This window comes from Corythoichthys intestinalis, chromosome 20 (assembly GCF_030265065.1).
Source record: "Corythoichthys intestinalis isolate RoL2023-P3 chromosome 20, ASM3026506v1, whole genome shotgun sequence".
Lineage (NCBI taxonomy): Eukaryota > Metazoa > Chordata > Actinopteri > Syngnathiformes > Syngnathidae > Corythoichthys > Corythoichthys intestinalis.
Genome location: NC_080414.1, coordinates 16,605,387 through 16,623,832, shown reverse-complemented (window position 1 = coordinate 16,623,832; position 18,446 = coordinate 16,605,387). Strand labels below are relative to the sequence as shown.

Here is an 18,446-nt window from a genome sequence, read left to right as displayed (position 1 = left end):
GGCCACTTCAAGCCAAAATTGCTGGCTTCCTGTGTCTTTTAGGCAATGGATTCTTGAGACTTTTTCGTAGATCTACTTATGATAGACATGTTCATCAAATTTTATATTGCTAACTAACACTGTTTTTGGTGGTTGAATTTTCAGAGGTGTGTAATCACTTTGGCTGCTTGAATCTATTTACCCTAAAGTGGAAGTGGCCACTTCAAACCAAAATTGCAGACTTCCTGTGTCTTTTCTGTGATGGGTTTGTGAGACTTTTTTGTTGCTCTACATGTGATAGGCAAGCCTACCAAATTTCATTTTGCTTAGGTAAACGGACTGCGTGGGCTGAATTTTTCTAAAAGTTCAGGAGAGCCATTGAAGAGCCTTGAAAATGACAGATATTACCTTAAAGTTGTCACTTCAAGCCAAAATGGCTGGATTCCTGTGTCTTTTAAGCAACGGGTTCTTGAGACTTTTTCGTACATTTACTTATAATAGAAAAGTTCACCAAATTTCCTATTGCTAACTAACGCTGTTTATGGGGGCTGAATTTTCAGATGTATGTAATCAATTTGGGCGCTTGCATGTACTTACCCTGAAGTGGCCACTTCAAGCCAAAATGGCTGGATTCTTGTGTCTTTTAAGAAATGGGTTCTTGAGACTTTTTCGTAGATCTACTTATGATTGACATTTTCCCCAAAGTTCAAATTGCCAACTAATACTGTTTTGGGGAGCTGAATTTTCAGAAGTGTCTTTTCAAATTGGCTGCTTAAAACTTTTTACCCTAAAGTGGTACTTCAAGCCAAAATTACAGACTTCCTGTGTCTTTAGAGTGATGGGTTCTTGAGATTTTTTTGTTGCTCTACATATGATAGGAAAGCCTACCAAATTTCATTTTGCTTCGGTAAACAACCTGTGTGCGTGTGGGCTGAATTTTTCAAAAAGTTTAGGTGCCGGTTTAATTTGAAACAAAAAAATTACACTTTACGGTAAAAAAGTTGCCACTATTATGGGTGCTTGACACTTTTTTGGGGGGGTCTACTTATGATAGACACGTGCACCAAATTTCATTTGGCTAAATATATCTGGCTTAAGGGGCTGAACTTTTTAAGAGGTGTGTTTTCTTCTCAGCATCAATTTGAATCCATTATCCTAAAAAGGCTACGTCATACCAAATTGGCAGACTTCCTGTATCTTTTCAGTCATGGGTTCTTGAGACTTTTTTTGTAGATCTACTTATGATGTACACATCCACCAAATACCATTATGATAGGAGTAATTGGCTTCAGGGGCAAATTTTTTTTTTTTTTTTTTTTTTTTTTACAAAGTCCATCCGCAGTCAATAATTTGAATTCACGGGAACTAAACGGTGAATCAGTTCAACGCGTGGTAAGGGGATCTCACTGTGCAGATAATTACTTCTTTTTTTAATAGCTCCAACGAGGCTTGGCAAGTATTTGCCTGCAGCTGTCCGAGTGGTGCGTGGCTGCCCGGGGGGCACGGCTCACTAGGGACTGGCGCAACAGTTGCACACAGGATGTCTCCTGACACACTTAAGCGTTCCTTTCTATGGCCAAATTGCCACACTGTTGCTTTAATTAAGAAGGCGGGGTGAATCAAAGTGAATTGGAATACATGTGCTGTATACGTAGTTATTTTCCCTGTGCATTCTCATAAGATGAAGCGTTTACTTTTCCACGCTGGGCTATTTGTTATTCCATTTAAATTGCTTCTCTAAATTTAAACTTTCCAAACAAACTGTTTTTGATGGGGGAAATAAGCTAGACATTTATTCTCATGGTTTGCTTTTGAGGTCATCTTTTTCGCGATGGATGTCGAATTCATTTGATCTCGCTGCGAATGATCGCATTTCAGTGCCATTGACAGCGATAGACGTTCAGTCCATTTTGACTGGGCAAGGTTGGCAGCGACGCCAGCCTCTATCACCGTCAATGTCAGCCTTAAGATGAACGATAGGTATTCACACAAAGATGTAACCAGATTGCAGCATTGTGTATTTTACACAGAGAATAAGTATTCTACATTTTGAGAATTTGACTTTTTTTCCCCCAAAAATAAGATCATATAGCATATAAAACACTTAGATGTGGTAAAACAAATTGGAGGTAGATAAAAATGAACTTAGACCTGTTTGTATTCTTTTGCTAGAATTTTTAAATATACTGAATGTAACTGTAATTTTTCTTTTCTTTATATAAGAGAAAAACTTTGGATTTATTGGATGAAAGAAAGAAAAAAAAACAATTCAAGACACTGTCCATGATTATAACTTTAAGACATTTTTCATGCACGATTTTAATTCCTCTGATGAAGTGAGTACAGCCATAACTGTCATGTTGTACGGGTTCGGCATAATTTGTACAAGTGAGCATTGATTTTACGTTCAAAATCTGTACGTTTTTCGTGCATTACGTTTTTTTTTCTCTGTTCGGATTTTGTCACCGTTTCGGCAACGAAAAAATGTGCGTTACTATGCGTTACTGGTTGAATGACGCGAGAAAAGTCAGAGATACTGAGAGGGAAGAGTGTTTGTTGTGACGCTGTAGCAAACGCGATGCTAGGCTAGGGGGCACCAATATTTCCTGACTGTAGCCGACAGCGTACAATTTACGCTTAGATATCACATGCATATAGAACTACATGCGAAATGACAGACTTGGTGCCATTAGTAAACAACTGCCATTTTAAAGCAGTAGACTTCTCAGAAAGGCTCTGTTGTAGTGAAGCTTCCTACCGAACCTAAGTCACTTTTTATCTAAAATACTCCTAAATCGGCAAAATCTTGACTTGACTCTATCTTTAGATGATGAAAATGTTTGAAAACTTTCACATGTCGAAAGTAGACAGACGGGAACTAATGCAAAAACTGGAGCAATTTTAGCAACTTTAACGGTTGATTGACAACATTAAATGACTTCCAAACATAGCAAAGGTTACTGTTTTTTTGTTTGTTGTTGTTGAAAAAATGAAAAAAAACAAAAACAAAAAAAAAACATAAAAGGTAACACCAGTTACTTTGCCAAGTAACTAATTACCCTTACATTCAGGTAACTGAGTTACTAACTCAATTACTTTTTGGGAGAGGTAATTTGTAACTAAATTAGTTTTTAATAGTAAGATTAACAACACTGGTCATAAAGATGAAGTCTGCAGAATGAAAAGAGACAAAAGCGGAGATATTATTCTGCCAATTTTTTGCCGAAGACAATTTGCCTGCAACTATTGCTGAGCACTTCTCAGAATTAGCAAAAGAAATGTTCCCTGACTCAAAGATTGCATCGGTAAGTTAATTTTATCAATTGACCTTTTTAATTTATAATTGGACACACTAACGAGCTACCTTCAATCCAAACTGAATTGCGAGCCGAAGTGCCATGAAATGCAGCCATCAAAAGACATGATTGAAATTGCCAAAAGTGCTACATACAATTATAACAAAAGTCACTATTAAATTTTAGTAATCATGATGTAGCTGAAGATATTGATTGTGCTTTGATTGCACCAGGTTATATGTTACAATATTACCAATAAATTAATATTATTAAAAAAATTGAGTTTTATTTTTGTTTCATATTGCACACTATATACAACGTTGTAAGATTAGTCACCAATTTGTAAGGGCGTACGTCACTATTTGTAAGATTGCCAACGGCCTCGGGTTGACAGGTCTGTACAACTAAGTTTTAAAATAAACACGTTTCCTTTTTCAGAACACAGGATTGTAGATACATTACATTTTAGCAGGGCGGTGGTTGTCAATATATTTTTTATTTAAATTTTTTTTAACCAAAAACTAAATGGAAAAACTTGAAAATACAATATATGTATTTCAAGATACATATTTCTTTCTTTTTTCCATTTTTTGGAAATCAAGGAAAAAACATGCGCAGTTCATGCATTTTGGATAAAACATAATTTAAAGGTACAGACTTATCATTAGACAGGAATGTTATATATGGGGGGACAAAAAAAACATGAAAACGATCATTTTCTCCAAATCCTATAAGGCTCTCAGAGGACTTTAGAACTACTAAAGTGGCCCCTGATGAGAAAAAGTGCTACGGTGGGAAAAGCCAGCGAATCCTTGGTGATTCAATGTAAACAATCAGCCGGTGAGGGAGTTAAGAATACAAGCACGCCACAAGGCACCACCTGCCTGGAGATATCAGTGCCGTCCCCCCAATAACACCCCCATCCTTTTTACATCTCCACCTCCTTTAAGCTCCTGCTCTGACCAGCCTAATGGCACTCCAGCTGGCTTGAGCCGTCAAAGCTTTATTAGGCGAGCTGCCTTGATGCCAATTAAAAGAGCTGATAAGAACAGCACAGTGTTTATGAGAAGGAATGAGGGGGAGGTCATCGGCCATGGGGGAAAGTGTGGATACGCGACTATTTATAGTGATTACGGGGGAAAGTGTTTTGTAACGTTTTGTTTACGCCACCCGACAAAAGGGCGGGTGAAGATGGCGGGAGATGTATGTATGCGTGTTCACTTTCTTTTCTAAAGTAGTTTATAGATGTGCCTGGCAGATAGGCTTTGAGTGAGCACACTCTGCGGTTGCCGTTTTTAGGGCCCCAGCACTAGGCAGTGCAAAGGCCCTCTTGGAATTGCTGTTTATTATTATCCTACCCACAAATAAATTGCCTTTTCGGGACCTAGAAATGCCTGAAAGCATGTTTCTGAAATGTATGTATTAGTGGTCAGACATTTTGGTATGAAGAAAGCTTTTTTTAAGCGAATTATGGGGAAAAGGGAGGAACGGAGAGGAAAAATCAGCCCCCAGCACTAGTTTGACCTATCATCACATAATTTGGTGGGAGTGTCTATCAGAACAAGATGCGCAAAATGTCTCAAGGACCCATGCGCAAAAAATAATATTAACAGCCATTTTTGTATGAAAACAAACCATTTTAAGGCGAATTCAACGAACAAAAATTGGGGCTGGAAAGTAAAACAAAAAAGTCCATAACACAAGTTTGAACTATCAATACAGAATTTGGTGGATGTGTCCATCAGATCAAGATGCGTAAAAAACTCGCGGATTCATGCCTAAAAATTACAATAAACAGTCATTTTTGTATGAAGAAGCCATCTTAAGGCAAATTCAATGGAAAACAAATTAGAGCTGGAAGGTAAAACAAAACAAAAAAATCTGCCCCCAACACCAGTTTGCCCTATCAACACAACATTTGGTGGATGTGTCTATCAGAACAAGATGCACAAAAAAGTCTCAAGAACCCATATCCAAAAAGTAATTTTAACTGCCATTTTTGTAAGAAAAAAACAGCTTAAGGTCATTTCCATGAAAAAAAATAAACTGGAAAGCTGAACAAAAAAGTCAACCCCTAACACCAGTTTGACATATCAACACAAAATTTGGTGGATGTGTCTATCAGAACAAGATGCACAAAAAAGTCTCAAGAACACATACTCAAAAAAGTCATTTTAGCTGCCATTTTTGTAAGAAGAAACCATCTTAAGGTGAATTCCATGAAAAAAAATAACCTGGAAAGCAAAACAAAAGGCAGCCCCAAACACCAACCAGTTTCACCTATCAACACAAAATTTGGTGTATGTGTCAATCAGAACAAGATGCACAAAAAAGCCTCAAGAACCCCTGCCCCCCCCAAAAAATATTAACAGTCATTTTTGAATGAGGAAAACATCTTAAGGTGAATTCCATGAAAAAACTAAACTGGAAAGCAAAACAAAAAGACAGCCCCCAACACCAGTTTGACCTATCAACACAAAATTTGGTGGACGTGTCCATCACAACAAGATGCACAAAAAGTTTCAAGAACGCATACCCAAAAAATTAATATTAACTGCCATTTTTTCAAAATGAAACCATCTTAAGGTGAATTCTACGCAAAAAAAAAAAAAAAAAAAAAGGAAAGCAAAACAAAAAAGTCAGCCCCCAAGATGAGTTTGACCTATAAACACAAAATTTGGTGGATGTGTCTATCAAAACATGATGCACACAAAAAAAGTCTCAAGAACTCAGTCAGCCCCCAAGATAAGTTTGACCTATCAACAAAAAATTTGGTTGATGTGTCTATCAGAACAAGATGCACAAAAAAGGCTCAAGAACCCATACCCAAAATAGTAATATTAGCTGCCATTTTTGTAAGAAGAAACAATCTTATGGTGATTTTCATGAAAAAAGCTGTAAAACAAAACAAAAAATTCAGCCCCCAACACCAGTCTGACCTATCACCACAAAATTTGGTGGATGTGTCTATCAGAACAAGATGCACAAAAAAGTCTCAAGAACCCCAGCCCAAAAAAAAAGCCATTTTTGTATGAAGAAATCATCTTAAGGTGAATTCCATTAAAAAAGGTCTGGAAAGCAAAAGAAAAAAGTGAGCCCCCAACACCAGTTTGACCTCTCAACACAAAATTTGGTGGATGAGTCTATCAGAACAAGATGCACAAAAAAGTCTCAAGAACTCTTACCCAAAAAAAGTAATATTAGCTGCCATTTTTTGTAAGAAGAAACCATCTTAAGGTGAATTCCATAAAAAAAAAATAATCTGGAAAACAAAACAAAAAAGTCAGCCCCCAACACCAGTTTGACATATCAACACAAAATTCGGTGGACGTGTCTATAAGAATAAGATGCAAAAAAAAGTATCAAGAACCCCTGCCCCCAAAAAATAATGTTAACAGCCATTTTTGAACGAGAAAACCATCTTAAGGTGAATTTCATGAAAAAAACAAACAAACAAAAAACTGGAAAGCAAAACAAAAAAGTCAGCCCCCAAGATGAGTTTGACCTATCAACAAAAAAATTGGTTGATGTGTCTATCAGAACAAGATACACAAAAAAGGCTCAAGAACCCATACCCAAAAAAGTAATATTAGCTGCCATTTTTGTAAGAAGAAACAATCTTCAATCTTATGGTGATTGTCATGAAAAAAGCTGTAAAACAAAACAAAAAATTCAGCCCCCAACACCAGTCTGAGCTATCACCACAAAATTTGGTGGATGTGTCTATCAGAACAAGATGCACAAAAAGTCTTAAGAAACCCTGCCCAAAAAAATGATATTAACAGCCATTTATGAAAGAGGAAACCATCTTAAGGTGAATTCCATTAAATAAAACGGGCTGAAAACCAAAACAAAAAAGTGAGCCCCCAACACCAGTTTGACCTATCTGCACAAATTTTCGTGGACATGTCTATCACAACAAGATGCACAAAAAAGTCTCAAGAACACATACCTCAAAAATTAATATTAACGGCCATTTTTGTAAAATGAAACCATCTTAAGGTGAATTCCATGCAAAAAAAAAAAAAAAAAAACGGAAAGCAAAACAAAAAAGTCCGCCCACAAGATGAGTTTGACCTATCAACACAAAATTGGGTGGATGTGTCTATCAGTACAAGATGCACAAAAAAGTCTCAAGAACACATACCCAGAAAAGTAATATTAGCTGCCATTTTTGTAAGAAGAAACCATCTTAAGGTGAATTCCATGAAAAAAAATAAACTAGAAAGTAAACAAAAAAGCTAGCCCTCAATACCAGTTTGACCTAGAAGCACAAAAAAACTCTTAAGAGCCCATACCCAAAAAAGTAATACTAACTGCCATTTTTGTTATAATAAACCATTTTAAGGTGAATTCTATTCACAAAAAAGCTGTAAAGCAAAACAAAAGTCAGCCCCCAACACCAGTTTGACATATTAACACAAAATTTGGTGGATGTGTCTATCAGAATAAGATGTGCAAAAAAGTCTCAAGAACACATACCCTAAAAAGTAATATTAACTGCCATTTTAGTAAGAAGAAACCATCTTAAGGTGAATTCCATGCACAAAAAAAGCTGGAAAGCAAAACAAAAGTCAGCCCCCAACACCAACCAGTTTGACATATCAACACAAAATTTGGGTGGATGTGTCTATCAGAACAAGATGCACAAAAAGTCTCAAGAACCCCTGCCCAAAAAATAATAATTACAGCCATTTTTTATATGAAGAACAAATTTTGAAGGAAAATTCCACTAACAATGGACTGGACCAGAAAACTAAAAATAATTCCCTGAAACTGGATGGTTCTAGCCACACAAAATTTGATAGAAATGTCCATTATTTTAGGCTACACAAAATATAGCCAAAACTGAACAGGAAGTCAACCATTTTGCTTCCAAGCACTCTACTGTATTTCCCTTACTTCGCACCATTGGAGAATTCACATAAATGAGCCCCAGTTATGAACCAGATTGTCCATGAAAAAATAATGCCTGAGGATCAATTCATCACCGCTTGAAGCGTTAGTACTTTTTCTTTTATTATTGTTTGAATAGCCAGAGTGGGGAGCAGTGAGTGGGACTCTAGCTGCTGTCACATCCTATAGAAAATCAGATGAAACGGGGCCCTTATGGAGGCGAGAGTGTTTCCTGCTTGGGAGGCGTACACTGGAGACCCTTTGGAAGTGTGTGCGTGTCTCAGACTGCTGCTGCTTCTTGGCATAAGCCTCAATTCGCTCTACCCAGCATGCTAGACTGGGAATAAAGTAAATAAACAGTAGAGGGTCGCGGGGCAGGCCTCTTTCACCTCCAAAACAAAACAGCGCCCCCATCAAATAGGCAACCCCCCCCCCCCCCCCCATACCAGAACAAAGGCACAGAGACGCTAAGATCTCTTGACACTTGAGGAGCAATATGTCAGTTCGGGCCGTCAAAAAACAGACGCTTGCACAGTCAAAACAACCGCCGGTTAGAAATGCCAAGACAAAATAAAACAACATGTAAATGGGTTCAGTCAGATTAATGCAGTTTCTTCTGTTATGGTTGTGGTGGTCGTTTTGCGGGTGAAACAGGTTGTTGATTGTTAAAGCTGTTTTACATTTTTCCTCTTGTCTACATACATATGAATGGGCTATGAGGTTGACTTGAATTTCCTCCTTTTAGGGGTTAGAATGATGCTTTTGCGTTTGTAGTTTTTTTTTTTTTTTTTGGTAACTATACAAATAGGGAAGAATAAGTCAAGTTGATTGGAGGTCTGTCGCTGTCAATGGCAGCAAATAACGGGTTTCCCTCCGCTCGCTTTTAATTAAAATTGACACCGCTAAGAATTCAAATGGCCAGGTTCAAACACAAAGCCTGCAGAAGTGGAAAGGGATTGAGGGCTTGTAGTCACGCACTCGTTCCTCTGTCATCGTCAGTGAAAATATAAGCGCTATGGGCTATGACAGCTAATCAGTAGAAAGCTCAGGTGAGTTTTCAGGTGATTTAACAGGGTAATCCCTGCTAGGCCTGTTTTCTCTCTCAAAGCAGCTGCAGACAGAAAAAAAAAATCCTCATCTTTGCTATTATCCTTTGAATGTCAAGGGAAAAACATTGGCGTTTTGGAAATAGGGGACCTCTGAACTCAGATTCGTCAAACTCGTCTATGGCAGTGATGGTTTCCGTTATGTCTGGTAACAAGGGAAATTGCAATTGATCATAAGATCGACAACTAACAAATGATCAAATAATCGGCATGGATGGATGGATTAGTTGATCAATCCTTAAATGCATTGTTGACCTAAAAATTGTCTAAATCCTCTTTTCTGAGCCTCCTAACAGCAAATATTCTCTGATACTTTTGTTTTTTAAAAATAGGATGGAGCAGTCAATATTATATTTTTATTTATTCATATATGTTTTTATTTTTAAAAGGAAAATCAGGAAATATTGTTTTTATTTTCCTGTTTTTAACTTTTGTTGGTTTGCTTTTCATTTCTATTTATTTATAATTTTTTAATCATTAAAGAAGAAGGAATATATTATTATTTTTTTTTTACTCAAAACATGAGCGAAAACAGTAGATTCTTTTTAAAAAAAAAATTTTTTTTTTTTTTTATTACATTATACAAATGTACATATAGTGATCCCTCGTTTTTCGCGCTTAATTTGGACCAGAACCTGCCGTGATAAGTGGAAAAACCACGAAGTAGCGATCCTCCCCCATTAAGAAAAAAATGTGTGTTCAATGTATTTATTCATATTCAGCATTGAAAAGTGATACATATAAGACTTTTTTTTTCACTTTTTTTCCCCAAACTATAATTAAAAAAAAAAAAAAAAAAAAAACTTTTATGCAAAGATATATTTCAATACATGGCCTTTAAGCACTTCAAATGTAATAATTATGACAAGTTTTAAACATTTTGCTGTCCCACCGAATTATTTTTAAACAAGAATAAAGTAGAAAAATGCTTGGCTAAATTCTTCATTGAGTGAGTCCACTGAAATCTGCTCAAGCTGCTCACTTACACACAATGAGTTGCCACAGCAACTGTTTAACAAGTTAAACAATGACTGACGCATGCGGCGCTTTGAAGTTTGCATCCCTGGCAAGATCAAAACCAAACGTTTGTCAATCATCGTTAACTTTAATAAGCAACTCCAGTGCACTGCCTGACCAAAAAAGAGCAGGGAGAAGGAGGGAGGGAGGTCAGGAGGGAGAGTGAGACTACGCGATCGGCTCGGGACAGCTCTTCTGTATTGAGTTTTTTTTTTTTTTTTTTAATTAAAAAAAATCCGCGATGGACTGAGGGCGCAAAATTTGAAGCGCGAAGTAGCGAGGGATCACTGTATGTTTTTTATATATATGTTATATATTTTTTCCATTATATATATTATTTTTTTGTCGTTTAATTAATATTAAAAACACAAGAGCAAAATAGTAAAGAAGTAAAATTGTTTAGATTTTTTATTTATTAAAAAAAAATAATTATATCTTGTTTTTTTATTATTATTTTTTTTATTTCTATTAAAAAATAAAAAAAAGGGGAAAAAATCCCCAGTTTCTGTAGTCCTCGACCTTTCATGGAGGACTATAAAAATCTATTTGATTTTTTTTTTTTTTTTTTTTTTCCACAAGAAACAAAGTCGATGCACACGATTGAGCTTTTACTTTCCACACACAATGATGTGTTGGGCCAGATCTGGCCTATGAGCCTTGAATTTTTTTAACAGTTCATGTCTATTCATTATCTTTTGAAGGAGGAATCAATGTCATTAACTATTTACAGCCGAGTCCTGGTACAGAAAACGTGCATTACCGATCACGATTTACAGGAAAACGGACATGCAGCTATGCAACGTTTTTTAACAGTGAACCCGACTTTCTAAAGCGACCACCCTCAACCAGACGCGTCCTACTTTTTTAAAAGCCGTTTATTCCCATGCGTAGGCTGTTTTATTGACTATTGTGGTCCTTTCTGCAGCATCGTAAACACGCCAGGCCAAAACTTTCAAGTGGGCCTAATGTCTTTTTTTATGAGAATGGCCTGCTGGGAAATGATTGGAGTGGACCAGATGACTTTCAAATACATGCAAAAAAACCCCCACAATTGTATTTTCTGTTCTTTCAGGACCCGCCATCGTCGGTATCATTAGGACTACGAATGGAAGAAATGATCTTCAACTTGGCCGACACGCATTTATTCTTTAACGACTTAGAGGTGCGTCCATTTTTTTTCTTTTGCCTTCAGCGTGATGATTTAGTGTTTTCCGAGGGCTATAAAGTGTGACCGGAGCGTCCATAAGAAGCAACTGCTTCATAGCGTGGAAGCCTCCTTCTCAGTTATCAGTCTCATACCGGAGACGCATTACTTTCTGAGCCCTCGAGGGACGCCATGAATTTTACATGTCAGCCGAACACCACCCCCGACCGGAGCGCCGCAATTTGTCAGGCTTTCCGCGGCCGTCTCCTCGCGTCTGCGTGTCACGCTGTGTGTTTGGTGTCGCTGTCCACCTACGCCACATGTTGCTTCCCACATCTCGCGGCGCTCCAAGGATTCTACTTGCATGTGTTTCAATGCGAAAGTGTGTTCCTGAGGTGGTCCCTCCGACTTGGTGGTTTGATTCTTTAATGTCTTTACAAACTGTTGTTTCCGAGGGCTTTCACTTGTAAGGAACAAAGGAGGAAAAAAATGGTGCTTAATAGTTTTAGTCGGATGTGAAAGAATCTGTCGGTGTGTCACTGTTTTGTTTTGTTTTTTTGCGATATTTCCTGAGGTTTTCCGAAAGTAGAATTCCGAAGACGTTGGAAAACGTCTTGCTGCAATTGGAAAGGGCTTCTTTCCCAAAACGACATGAGTTTGGACTTGTTTGTTTTTATTTACGACCACTTCCTTGTTCATCAGTCACTTTTTGGCAACATTCCGTTCCACGTAATAGTTTATGACTCAGGAAGACTTTGGCTCGTCATTCACACACTGTAAAAAAAAAAGGTTACTATCAAATGACTCGACAGCTACTTTGATAGTCGAAAAATTGTTTAGAGACGTTGAAGTAAAAATTTTGCAAACCTTTTTTTTTTTAACCTCTTAATAGTAATTTTTTTCATAGTTAGATGGGGCTTTGCAAGACAAAGGCGGCAGGCTCATATAGTAAAATTCCTTTTTTGTCAAATGTCAAAATGACCGGAATTTTCGCTCGAATTTTTTGAACGACCCTCAAAAATTTTCCGTTCGTCCGTGAACGTGATTTTTAAAAAACATTTTTGAAACGCGACTTGTCCTACAATTTTTCACCAAAATCGCATAAATAACACATGGGCATAAAAGTCGTATACAGATTTTGGCAAAAATATACGGTTTCCCTACAATTCGCCAAAAACTGTCCCATACATTTCTAATGTGATGCCATTGACAGCAATATATGTCAAAATTTCCCATTCATTTTCAATGGCAGGAAAACAAAGGATCTTGTGATTTTTTTACCATTTACCATTACAGCCCATTAACATTTTGTGACCTGATATCAACAGGACGTGTCCTCGAAATGTCCCCAAATTAACAGAAAGTGACCTGATATCAACAGGACGCGTCCCCCAAATGGAAATTAACAGGACATGTCCCCCAAATGTCCTTAAACTAACAGGAACGACCTGATATAAACAGGACGTCTCCCCGAGATGTCCCCAAATCAACAGGAAGTGACCTGATAGATCTGTATCTACCACAGCAAAGCCCTATCGTAATTTCTCCAGAAATTGCAGTTTCTCGTTTTATTTCTTATTATAGATTTATTTACACACTTTGATTTAAAAAAAAAAACATATATTTATTTTTAAAAAATGTTTATTTTTCAAAAAAGGTGTAAACACTAAATATTCTCTGATTCTCGATGTTCATTCTCCGATGCACATTATTTACACTACTTATCAATTTGGCACCTGTTCTACAACAAATGACTAGTATGTATGTATGTATAACCAGTCTGATGGTGGTGGTGACGTCACTGTGTTCCCTTTATCATTCTCTCAACCACGCCAACTATAACTGTGGTCGTCAAGCGTGCTGACCACTGAGCTAATTGTCCAATTTAGCATTAGCCTCTAACAGCTCTTTTCAGTTCTCATTTCTAATTTGCTGCCAGCCTCTCCCATTTCAAATGGATTGAATGCCTAGCATCTATCGTTTTGCCCGGGTTTGCTCCAAATCAGAACAAAAACAGCCCTAAAATCGGGCTGTGTAAAGTGTTCACTCGCGCTTTTCTCTCCAGCTCGGATAGCTGCGGCTTAAAACGGAGCGGGCCTAAAAATACTTCGCCCGGCAGCAGCAGCAGTTATGTATTTAAGCATGTGCAGAAATGCATATGGTCCATCTAATTTAGTCGGGAGCCATAAAGGGAGACCCCAGAAGGCTGTGAGGGAACACAGGTGCAGAGTTTAGTGCGATTGTGAGAGGTCCATCAAAGTATTAACACTGCCGAGCTTGAGCGGGAACGTTTAATGCGGCTGTGGTAGTCAACTCAGTCGTATTATATACAATACAATGTATTTAATTAAGATAAATAACATTTTTGAAATATGAATTTCAAGCAGCGAGTCAATTTTGTTTGTTTTTATATACAACAAATTCGATTAAAATAAGAATTTATTAAAATCTAATTGAAATAATTATATATATATATATACAGTGTATATGTTTAAACATTTGTAGTTAACATTTTTTATTTAAAATTATATCCAATAATATGCAATCCTTTTATATGATAATAACCTAAAGCAAAATTTATTTTATTTTTTTAATTTATTATTGATTCGTTTCACATATTTGTATTTTTTCTACCTTTCCTATACATTCAGGTATCATTTTCCCCTTTATTTTCTTGCTAATGTGCACATAAACTAATGTACCTGTAAATAAGCGTCTATTTATTCTGCCGTGACAAACCTACACTCAGGCAGAATATTTTTTAAGTGTAATATTTTCAAATATTTTGTGCACTGATGCACAATTTAGGCCAGCGTCCTGTAAAATCGAACTTTAATGAAACCCCACTAGACTGACAGTTGTGAGTTTACTGTATCTCAGGAACGCCAATGCAGCGTGTGGGAACCGAGGGCCTCAATCTCAAGCTTCCCCCCTTCACGCTCTCCTCTCTGTGGGGTACACGGTCGGCCGTCTACCCCCCTCCTCCCTCTCCGGGTGAGAAAACAACTCTGAAGGAGAAAAGGGCAAAGGGGCAAACCACTCACAAAGGGGGTTGGGTGGGGAGGTCTGGAAAGGTGGGAACATTTTCAATTAGTGGCCCGATGCCCCCTTCGCACTCCCAAAACACCCGGGCCACTTCCACACACTGGATCGAGCGCCTCTAACTTTTTATAGCTCCCTAGGTTGAAACGTGCACTCGGGCCTGTTAATGAGAGATGCTGTGAATTGCACGCTTAGCTAGCGCTACAAGCCTCCAGAGTCTCTTTTCTCCGAGCTCGGTCTGTTGGTTTTATGTCTGGCCGTAGTCGGGTTAAATCCCGCGATTCCGCTCGAATGGTAGCTTTATGGTGTTTTTGCTTTCCTGACACTTGTGTGTGTTTTGTTTCGGGGGGTTTTCTGTCTTGTGTGGGAAGTCATTTCCAGAAAGGCCAGCTGTGCTGGAGTTGATTGTCTCCACACTCAAAGCTGTTTTTCACATTTTATAATATTGCAATCTGTGATGGCTTAAAAACGTCCTAGCACGCCACCTCTAGCTAACATACAAGTTGGCTCGATTTATGGGTATTTTTCTATATATGAGCCTTGTTATTTTTAGTTTGACTTGCAAATAGTTAATCAGACTAAAGATTTTGGTACTGATCATGCAGCTGTACTCAGTCCCATGTTCTTTATCCTTTGCGAAGAACCACTAATATTAGTGCCGTACAGATAATTTTAGAGGTGATGGGATTTTGGATTAGAGCTGGGCAATCCAGCCAAAGAAATGGATAGTCATGACTAGGGCTGTCCCAACGACTAATTTCCTCCCGATTAGTCAGCCGACTATTTTTACGATTAGTCGACTAATCTAATAATTAAAAATTTTTTTTTTACTACTTTAATAATGACATTTTTGTTCAAGCTTATTAATTCACCAAAAAAACATTTTGGAACACCTGAATTCTTTATTAACGTATAAATAAATAACATAAATACCAATAATAAATCACAAACAATAAGGTCAAATGCTGCTGGCATTAACTAGTGCAAAAAAATGTAAACGGAAACACTGTGACTTAACCTCTTTAACAGGAGTCAAAACAATTCTTACTCTTTTTGTGGTATGTCATTGTCTATATTGTTATAAATGTTAAAATGAATTGCAATGTCCCGGACAACCATTTTCAAAATACTTTGTGTGAGTTCAGATGTTTTTTTGGTGTGCATGCTGCATTTTTGGGGGATGGGAAAAACTGTTCAACTTTTGTTTGTTTTAACCTGAAAATAGATAAAGTAGAGGGCACACTGAAATATTAGCACAATTATTTTGAATGAAAGGCACACATACCCACAGTAACAAAAATTAAATATATAGTATTAATTTATAGTATACTACGATATGTAAATCTTTGTAATATTAAATAACTAACATTAGTGCAGTCATGGATTACAATAAGCAGGTCAGTGCTGTTTCCATATATATTTTTATTATATTATGTATATACAGGATATATGTATATATTTCCCCCAAGGGGGAGCTTCCATGATCCTAATAAATTTAATAATAATTTGAAAATATATATAATTGAGGAAAAGCGGCATGGAAAATGAATGAATGAAAATATTAATTACTTTATTAAATTAAAATGCACGTCGATACGATGCACATAAAGGCAACTTCCATTTAAAAAACCGTTAGAAAGTTGTATGGACTTATAATCCGCTAGCTTGTTGTTTCTTGTTGTCTTCAAAATTACACTTGGGTGACGGCGCTTTAAGTGTTCGTTCATGGCCGACCTGCTACCATTGTATGCGAGCTCAGCTTAGCAAAGAGTACACAAAGTGGCACCCTCCATATTTTCCTTGAAATAATTCCAGGCTCTGGCTATTCTGGTCCGCTTTTTTGGCTTTATGCCGCTTTCACGTGTTACCAACTCTGCCCTTTTTGGAAATTGTCGGTGTTTTCAACTCCTCACCGACGATTCACTTGGCTCATTGTCGTCGGTTTGTCTGAGTTCGTCCGATTTCCTCCTCAGGAAGGCGGCGGCGTGCATAAAAACACCAAGAGGCGTCGGATGGCTCTTTATGGATACTTTTATTGACCAAAACAAAAACGTGGGGGATGAAGCCAGTTCAAGCCACTCAACTCGGCGCTACCCGCGCACTTCCCCAACTCACCGATCTCGCTCCCTCTCTCTCGCTCGCTCGCCCACTTTCTTCCTCTTTGCTCAATCTGACAACACCGGTCACATTGAATAACAGCGGCCCCTTGGGGGTGCCAGTAATAACCGCTTGTATTGCAAGCGCCCGCCATTCTAAACTTTATCCGCATGTAATTTTTTTAAACCCGTCGTTACCCGTCGAAGGTATGTTTTGCCCGTCAATGCATTTACGTCATCAATGACATCGACAACGTCGACTAGTCGGGACAGCTCTAGTCATGATCAACCTGTATGTAAACCGATCCAACTTTATTTTGTTTATGTGAATTTGGTCTTGTCTTGTCTTCTGAAGTTTTTTGTAGTTTTCAGAAAGGCTAACAGCTAACGTAGGTACTTTTGTATTTTTTTGATTGGATTAGGGCTGTGCCATCTGGCCATAAAACGATCACTATTTTATTTATGTATATAATCCCATCTGGATTCTTTTTACAGTGTTTTTTAACTTGTTTTTTTTCTGTTGTTCTTTTTTTAACTGGTAGTCTTTATACAATGGGGAACGGCCGTTTGACAAATTAAATGTATTTTTTATTTTAGTGCACAATATGTGCTTTTTTTTGTTATGTTGTTCTTATGTTACAGTGGTAAGAAAAAGTATATGAACCTTTTGGAATTTCTCACATTTCTGCATTAAATCACCATCAAATGTGATTTGATCTTTATCAAAACCACACAGATGAAAAAAACAGTGTCTGCTTTAAGTAAAACCATCCAAACATTTATACGTTTTCATATTTTAATGAGGATAGTATAATTACAATGACAGAAGGGGGGAAAAAAATAATTAAGTCAACCATCACATTTAATATTTTGTGCCCCCAACCCCTTTGGCAGCAATAACTTCAACCAGACGCTTCCTGTAGCTGCAGATCAGTCTGGCACATTGATCAGGACTAATCTTGGCCCATTCTTCTTGACAAAACTGCTGTAGTTCAGTCAGATTCCTGGGATGTCTGGCATGAATCGCTGTCTTTAGGTAATGCGACAGCATCTTTATGGGGTTCACGTCTGGACTTTGATTTGGCCACTCCAGAACGTGTATTTTGTTCTTCTGAAACCATTCTGAAGTTGATTTACTTCTGTGTTTTGGATCATTGTCTTGTTGCAGCATACATTCTCTTTTTAGCTTCAAGTGTCTGACAGACGACTTCAGGATTTCCTCCAAATAATCCTGATAAACTTTTGAATTCATTCTTCCATTAATGATTGCGAGCTGTCCAGGCCCTAAGGTAGCAAAACAGCCCCAAATCATGATGTTCCCTCCAGCATGCTTCATGGTGGAGATGAGGTGTTGATGTTGGTGAGCTGTTCAATTTTTCCTCCACACTTGACGTTGTGTGTTACTCCCGAACAATTTAACTTTGGTTTCATCAGTCCACAAAATATTTTGCCAAAACATCAGTGGAGTGTCCAAGTGCCTTTTTGTGAACATTAAACAAGCAACAATGTTTTTTAGACAGGAGTGGCTTCCTCCGTGGAGTCCTCCCATGAGCACCATTCTTGGCCAAAGTTTTACATTTAGTTGATGTGTGCACATATATTACTGTGCCAGTGATTTCTGTAAGCCTTTAGCAGACACTCTTGAGTTCTTTTTTACCTCTCTGAGTATTCTGCGCTGAACTCTTGGCATCATCTTTGGTGAACGGCCACTCTTTGGGAGAGAAGCAACAGTTCAGACTTTAAGGCTAGGTTCATACTACAGGTCTTACTGCACAAATCCGATTTTTTGTCATATCTGTTTTTTTGGCGTGCGCGTTCAGACTGCCTTTGTACATTGAGACCATTCAAGTATTACGCATGCGCTCTAATT

The 18,446-nt window shown here is 37.7% G+C and overlaps 1 protein-coding gene across 7 annotated transcripts in view; it reads left to right on the top strand.

Annotated features, from left to right (window-relative positions):
• The window catches only part of eya1 (EYA transcriptional coactivator and phosphatase 1), a 96,196-nt gene that overhangs the window by 48,230 nt on the left and 29,520 nt on the right, over positions 1-18,446 (top strand). For all 7 annotated transcript variants that reach the window (XM_057825157.1, XM_057825156.1, XM_057825155.1 and 4 more), the window contains one exon: positions 11,367-11,456. In XM_057825157.1, the coding sequence (XP_057681140.1) occupies positions 11,367-11,456 (90 nt within the window). The remainder of the gene's footprint in view (positions 1-11,366; positions 11,457-18,446) is intronic.